General features: G+C 37.2%; 1 protein-coding gene across 2 annotated transcripts; it reads right to left on the bottom strand.

Annotated features, from left to right (window-relative positions):
- LOC113777866 (protein CROWDED NUCLEI 4-like) lies at window positions 1-5,723 on the bottom strand. 2 transcript variants are annotated; one of them, XR_003469226.1, is made up of 9 exons: window positions 5,073-5,723; window positions 4,344-4,553; window positions 4,011-4,264; window positions 3,321-3,591; window positions 3,152-3,235; window positions 1,643-3,063; window positions 1,388-1,550; window positions 247-415; window positions 1-164 (listed from the first exon to the last, which is right to left on the bottom strand). XR_003469226.1 is itself a non-coding variant. In XM_027323084.1 (8 exons), the coding sequence occupies exons 1-8, from the start codon at window positions 5,295-5,297 to the stop codon at window positions 314-316; spliced, it is 2,730 nt and encodes a 909-aa protein (XP_027178885.1). In that variant the 5' UTR covers window positions 5,298-5,723; the 3' UTR covers window positions 1-313. The 2 variants fall into 2 exon arrangements, 1 of the variants encoding a protein (XP_027178885.1); XM_027323084.1 differs by having other exon boundaries at window positions 1-415.
- Window positions 5,724-6,998: the final 1,275 nt, after the last annotated feature.

Genomic DNA, 6,998 nt, shown 5'->3' with positions numbered 1-6,998 from the left:
CTATCAAACACCTATTAACATCACCTACCTAACAAAAGCACGCATGATTAAAAGCTCACATAAAGTAGCATTTACAAGATTAGTCAGCTTAGAAGACTAATAGCAGGCCACGTTAAAAGAGCCCCCAGTATCTAGTCGCTTATCCTGACCATTTTGGTGCAGACCTGAAAGTAAAATCTACGCTGTCAAGAATAATGTCTGCATAGGAAAAAGGGAGAAGGTTGTGGAAAAAGAGGGGAGACATACTTCCATGGATAGCTATCTCCAAGAACCAAAGCTATATAAATGCAGCAAGAAGAATTTGCTTGTTTTTCTACCTCGCCACTCTAGCTTCGGTCTCAAGGTTTATATTGTCATTGCTCTTTAGCCCATTATTGTTATCAAGTATATCGTCACTTTCTTGGGGCACAAACTCCTGCAGATACAAACATTCAAGATTGCCAATGAGTTGAACAAGAAAAAGAATGATAAAAAAAAAACGAGCATTGAACACTGACAAGTTAGTCTATCTGATTCTAGAAGAAACAACAAACATACCAGGTTCACAGCAACTGAGAGTTAGTAGGTATAGTACATTATCACACGTAATTCCAAAAACAGTTGAGGTTGGAAGTTGAACTAGATATATCTACCAAGTTGATTCTTATAAAGCTAAAAAGGGGGGAAAATCAAGAATGCAACAAGAAAAATTAAAAAATATCCACACTACATGATGGTAAGGCATATAAATAGCGAGATATGAAGACCAATCACAATCTATTCTGCGCACTCATTCAATAAATGTCCAACTAAAATATTTCCCATCTTTAGAAGCTCAAAGCTAATAGCTGAAAGTCATATTTATACAAATTGCAATGCAATTCAAGTGGCATCAAATGAGCTCGGAATCCGTGGTCAAGCATTAAGCTTAAGATGAACAATAGATTTCACAGTTCTCCAGTTAGCAGCAGTAGTTACCTGTACTGCAACATAATAAGACATCTAACATGAGCAAAACCAACTACATTTGCATCTAGTAAAAGTAATTCATCAAGACTATTTAAAATTGTTGAGCTCCGCTTAAGTAACAAAGGCCACAAGATTGGACAATCATTGTTTTGAAATGGTAAAAAAAATAGAATATTCATGCCACGAGTATGTTCAACAAAAAGATATAAAAGCCATCTACTACCCATATATTGACGGGATGAATCAACTTGTAACTACAGAAGTGAGACCAAAACAAAAAATTGTGGAATTGCCAACACCAATTTAAATCAGGAACGCAATCATGATTATAGCTACCAGCTATATGTGGCAGTCTATAATTTCAAAATTTTTTTAAAGATCAACAAGAATTCACCTAAAGAACCACAAACAATGATGACAAGACAAGGTGTTCTATTACCTGACTATCCCCACTAGCTCTTCCAACATCTACTGAGGTTACTTCCCGAATCGTTATGATTTTATCTATATATAGAGTGGTCTCCTCAGCACCAACAGGAGTTTGGTTAATTGGTTTTGCAGCATTCACAGCCTCTGCAGCATTTGCTTCTTTTGATAATGCACTATATGTAAACCACCCAGTCAAAATGCAACAGAAACAAATAATGTCAACACACAGGCATAATCAAACTACTTTTTGGGGGTTGGTAAGTACCTTGGAGAAAAACTGTCGAAAGCAACATCTTTCTCTTGCCTTCTCTTTTTGCTACTTGGAGTTTGCTCAAGCAGTGTATCAGCACAGCGCTTAAGCCAAGACAAAGGAGCAGAGAGAGCAGACGGTCCAGTATCTGATCGACCTGAATTGTGTGCAGTACCATTTGAATCTATTTTATTCTTTGCCGGCACCTTTCGTGGAGTGATACGATCTGGAATGACTTTTAAGTCCTCCAATTTCTTCAATTCCTCAATCTGAGCAAGAATCTCTCCCCTATCTGCATGCAGTAGTTCTCTCTGTTTTTCCAATTTCTCTCTCTGCAACTTAAGTTCTTCTATAGAACGATTTAGCTCAGCCCATTCCTCATCTCGTTTTTCACGGTCCAATTGGATCTCCTTTTTTTCAGTATCCAGTCTTTTCATTTCTGAGTTAACAAATTCCATTTCCTTCTGCACAGTTTCTCTAAGAGAAGCAATCTCCTGAAGTTCTTTCTTCTTTTCTTCATCAAAAACTTCCATTCTTTCCTTGAGATAACTTTCTATCTCTTCACGCCTCTTTTCAACACGGTTCACAAGTTCATTTTTCTGCACTTCAATGTCTCGCAAAATCTCTGTACGTTCTTTTTGAATTTTGTTGAACCACTCAGACCTTTCACACTCTAACTCGCTCATGAAGGTTTGACGATCACAAGAAAGAGACTCAAGATCACGTTTATACTGATCACGTATTGCATCCTTCTCCAATTTGAGGTTGTTGCGCTCATCCTTAAGAAACTTGTAAATGGCTAACCTCTCTTCAGCAACACGTTCTTCTTCTTTTCTGAGCTCACCTCTTTTCTCATCAATTAATTCCCATTCAGTCTCAAACTTTGCTTTCTCTGCTTTCAGCTGATCTGCTTCAGCCTCAAGCTCCAGCTTCTGTGCTGTGATCATGTCAATCTCGTCCTTCAATCTTTTTTCTAGAACCAGTAAATCATTTGTTTCACTTGTCATTGCCTCCATTTTCTCTTCAGCATAACATATTTGTTTCTTTTTCTCCTCCAAAGAATCCAAAGACTTTTGGAGGTCAAGCTTTATTTGGTTGATCTCTTCTTTATCTTTCTCCAGCAGGGACTTAGTCAACTCCACCTCTCCCTCAGCAGCAACAAGGTTTTTTTCTTTTTCTTCAAGTGAATGAAGCCTTTCTTCCAAATCTTTCTCCTTTTCCACAATTGCTTTTGCTTGAATCTCTAAATCATGCTCTTTATCCTTCACAAGCTCCTCCTTTTGCGTCATATCGATTTCCCTCAACTCCCAAGTCCGCCTCTTGGATTCAATTTCTTCTTCCACCAATTTGCGTGTCATTTCCATCTCTGCCTCAAAAGCAGACTTTTGTACATTCCATGCAGCTTCACGATCATCTACTGCTTGTTGAACCCCATCCTACATAATGCATCCAGAAGCAAGTTTAAGCGGAATTTTACCCAATGAACAAACATCTTGCTAAGTTTCTGTTCTTATAATAACTTACAAACTCTTTGTTAGCTAATTTCCCTTGTAGAATAAGCAGCTCTTCCTCTTTCTTTGTAAGTTCACACTCCTTGCTGATAACAGCCTGTAGGGACATAAAATTGGAAAAAAAGAATATTGACAAAACCATTTAGAAGCACGGAATTAATCAGGAAACTTTGACAACAAACCTCCTCTCTTGCTGACAAGGACGTTTGTAAAAGATCCAAATCTTGTTTTTTCTCAAAAAGAACTTTGCGCTCGTTCTCTACATCCAACTTTGAAGCTTCCAATTGCTTCTCAAGCCTGGTTAATTCTTGAGATCTGTTAAAAACGTACTCCTCCCTTTGGTTAAGTAAAGATTGCCCATCAAGCAATCTGTCTTGAGACTGCTGCAAAACTTTTTGCCTTTCACGTAAAGATTGCCTCTCAGAGTGGATTTCATTCTCTTTGTTGTCACACCTAGAATGTAAGAAAAAGACGAACTCATGATTTAATCACCCTCAATACATTCAAATTCCAGAAGCTGAAATGTAAGTTAGAATTACAGTTAGCTTAACAATATTTCACAATAGGGTACTTCAATATATGCTGACTTCCGACCAATAATTAAACTAAGACCAGAACAGAGACTAGAGATAATGAAATACATGGCACACATGCATGAAAAGAATTGCTACAATTAACTCAACTGCTCAGATTATTTCACAGTAAAATGCCAGGCACGGAGCATCTAGTAATACATTAGCATGACAGAACAGACATAAATAAGGACCTGGAAAATATCCCCACCAACCGCAAAAAAAAGGGGAACAAAGAAAGAATAAAAGCAATGTCTTTCCTTTTAGATACAAGAGACCAATATGATTCAGAAGACTTACTCAGATTTGAATGACAAGATCCGCCTTCTAAGGTCATCTTCACGTTCTTCAACTTCACGTAGCTTTCTTTCAGCAGCTCGGTGATATCGACTAGCTTCTGCTTCCAATGATTCTGCTGCACAGAGTTTTGCCTGAACCTCAGTTAATTTCTTCTGAGCATCCTCTGTCACACTTCGTGCTTCAGCCAATTTACTCTCAGCTGCAACTTTTGCCTCAGCAGACTCTGCTCTCATCTCATGCAGTGCTTTCTCAATCTACAACAACAGAAAGTCAAGAACAAACAAGCAAAATACAGTGACACATGGAAAAAGAAGGAACTTTGAACATTCATACATTTGCAACACATTCTTTCTCAACACCAAGAGCTTTCTTAAGAGCATCTTCTCGCTTCTTTGCTTCAGCCAAATCAGATGCACGTGCAGCCTGTTCACGCTTATAGTTCAACTCAGCAGCATCAGCAGCAGCTTTCAATTGATCATACTTTGAAACCCACTCTTTTCTTTCCAAGAGGATAAGACCCATATGATGTTCAATATCGTATTTCTGAAAATCAAACCACAGATTCTGTCAAATTGATGAGTAACAGTACTTCAAGACCCTAGACAAAATCCTTGCTTTTTCCCCCATAGATCCCCCACTTTTCTCCGCCTTTGGGAGGGAATACCAGGAGAAAAGAAAAAAGAAATTTGATTTTGGTCATAAATGTTCAGGAAGACTTAGTTACAAAAAGTAATAACAACCATTTAACTTCATGTCCTACAGCATTTCCCTGTCTTCACATAATTCTGTGTAAAACAACCAAAGAGTACAAATTTGATTATCCATTAATAGAAAACAGTAAATTTCAAGAATCCCCAATTGGAGAATCAGCATATTTAATTAAAATCAATCAACTTCCTTCTAAGTTATCAACAACCAGAGAAGAATCGGCAAGTAAAATCACAGCATTCCCTAACAATAACTACAAAGTCAGAAATTCTTGATTATGGAAAGTGCAGAAAGGGTATAAGAAGGGGAAAAAATGCAAAAATAAGTAAACTGATTTAAAAAGGGGGAAAAAACCTCAGCTTCAAGGCGGGCAATATTGGCGATAAGAGCAGCCTTGTCCCTCCGTTTGATAGACTCTTCATCGAAACCAGCCTCTTTAAGTCGCTTCCATATGGCTTCATCAGTCAACGGCGTCCTGAAAACTCTACCACCAGAATCCGGCACAGTAAATGGCGTCATCAGAGTAGTCACCTGAGTCTTTGGTGTCAGTGCTAATCTCTCTGACAGAGGACTCGCCATCCTCTCTGAACAATAATAAATTTTTTTAAAAAAAAAAAAAGAAAAAAGGAATGGATAAGAAAAGATAAAACCCCTAGCTTGTTTTTTTCCCTAAATTTATTTCTGCTGAAGTCTTCAACAACTTAAATGCAGATCAAAGTTGGGTTCTCGAGCAAGAACTGGGTGGTGAAGACCCACGAAAACTGCCCTCTACTTGCTTTTTTCCCCCCTTTGTTTTATGCCTTTTTCTTAGCGGCGAGTGGTGGTGGACAACTGGGGCCTCGGTTGCTCTGAGTTGGAAACTGGAATGGAATTAAAATATGATTTGATTTGAATCGGCAGCAAAGGAAGAAAGAGGGCTTCGTTTCCAGGTAAAGGTAGTACAACTGCTAAAATAGAGAATAACCCAGCAAGTAATTAGAGGAAATGATGAGGTTTAGTGAGGGTTTCTTCTCATTATTATAAGTGTTCTTTTAAGTTTTCATTACCGAAAATCACACATCTGGAGTCTGGACCCTGAAATTCAAAACTTTAAAATGGGTGTTAATATGCAAACCTCTCCGGCTTAAATTAATTGCTCGAGTCTTACGGTGGAAGCTGAAGAAAGAAAAGGAAAGTCCTACGGAAGGTCAGCAGCTGTCGAGGACTAACTATGACTAGCAGAATAAATTGTGCGCTACTCCTAAGTACCTATCAAAGCTTTTGCGTTAATTACAAATAATCTCCTTAAGCTATAGCCTGACTCTCGTTTTATTCACTGACCATTTTTGATACTTCACCCACCAAACTATCATTTTGAAAGGCATTATTAAAATAATAATAATAAAACTTATATAATGTGCTGTAAAATTGATGAATTTCAATTTTCAAATCACAACTTAAAGAATTAAGGCTTACAAAATGCAGAAATGTTTGGATTGTAAATTATTACACCTTACTTACACAAACTAACTTGCTTGCATCATCAACACATTTTCCAATCACTTTTTTATCTCACATACACCATATCAAAAAAGTACAACAGTATTTTTTTTCATAAAATTATCTCAAATAATTTACTGTCCAAGCACGATTAAAACCTTTTTTTAAAACCTTTTTTTAAAACCTTTTAATCCCTTTCCCCACCCCCAAATTGCCAGAGAGATTCCATTAGCCATTCCCTGACCATTGGACAGAAGACAAGGATTGAGCGCCCTTTTAATCTATTATGTAGAGTCTACATCCATATCCCAAACAGTGGAACAAGTACAATTCCTTTGTTTTTTTTCCCTTCAATCCAAATGGGGCCTCTTCTTTGTTTTTTTTTTTTATAAAAAATTTAATACTCTATGATTATTTTTTTTATTCATTACTCATCAAAGAAGTAAAAGGCTATGGAGTGAAGAAAATAGGAAGAAGATAAGAGAAACAGAAGGAAGAAAAAAGAGTAAACACGAAAAATCAAAAGCAAGTTTGTTGAGGGACAATTTTGTCTCATAGAGAGTAAAACCACACAATTCAAAGGTTGGGATTAAAGTGAAAATTAGGTTATACCTTAAGAAGATTTATTCTGATTGACCTAAAACTTTTCTTCTTCTTTTTTTGGGTTTTCCTGAGCACTCCTTTTTTTTTCTTTTTTCTTTTTTTAACCATGGCTAAGCCATACACGTGGTGAGACTGAGACCACCCCTTGTCAATTTCGCTTTTGTGAAGGGGTAAGAAAATTCAACCAAAAAACAAACA

The sequence above is a fragment of the Coffea eugenioides genome, chromosome 7, assembly GCF_003713205.1.
Source record: "Coffea eugenioides isolate CCC68of chromosome 7, Ceug_1.0, whole genome shotgun sequence".
Lineage (NCBI taxonomy): Eukaryota > Viridiplantae > Streptophyta > Magnoliopsida > Gentianales > Rubiaceae > Coffea > Coffea eugenioides.
This window is presented reverse-complemented; position numbering and strand designations above follow the sequence as displayed.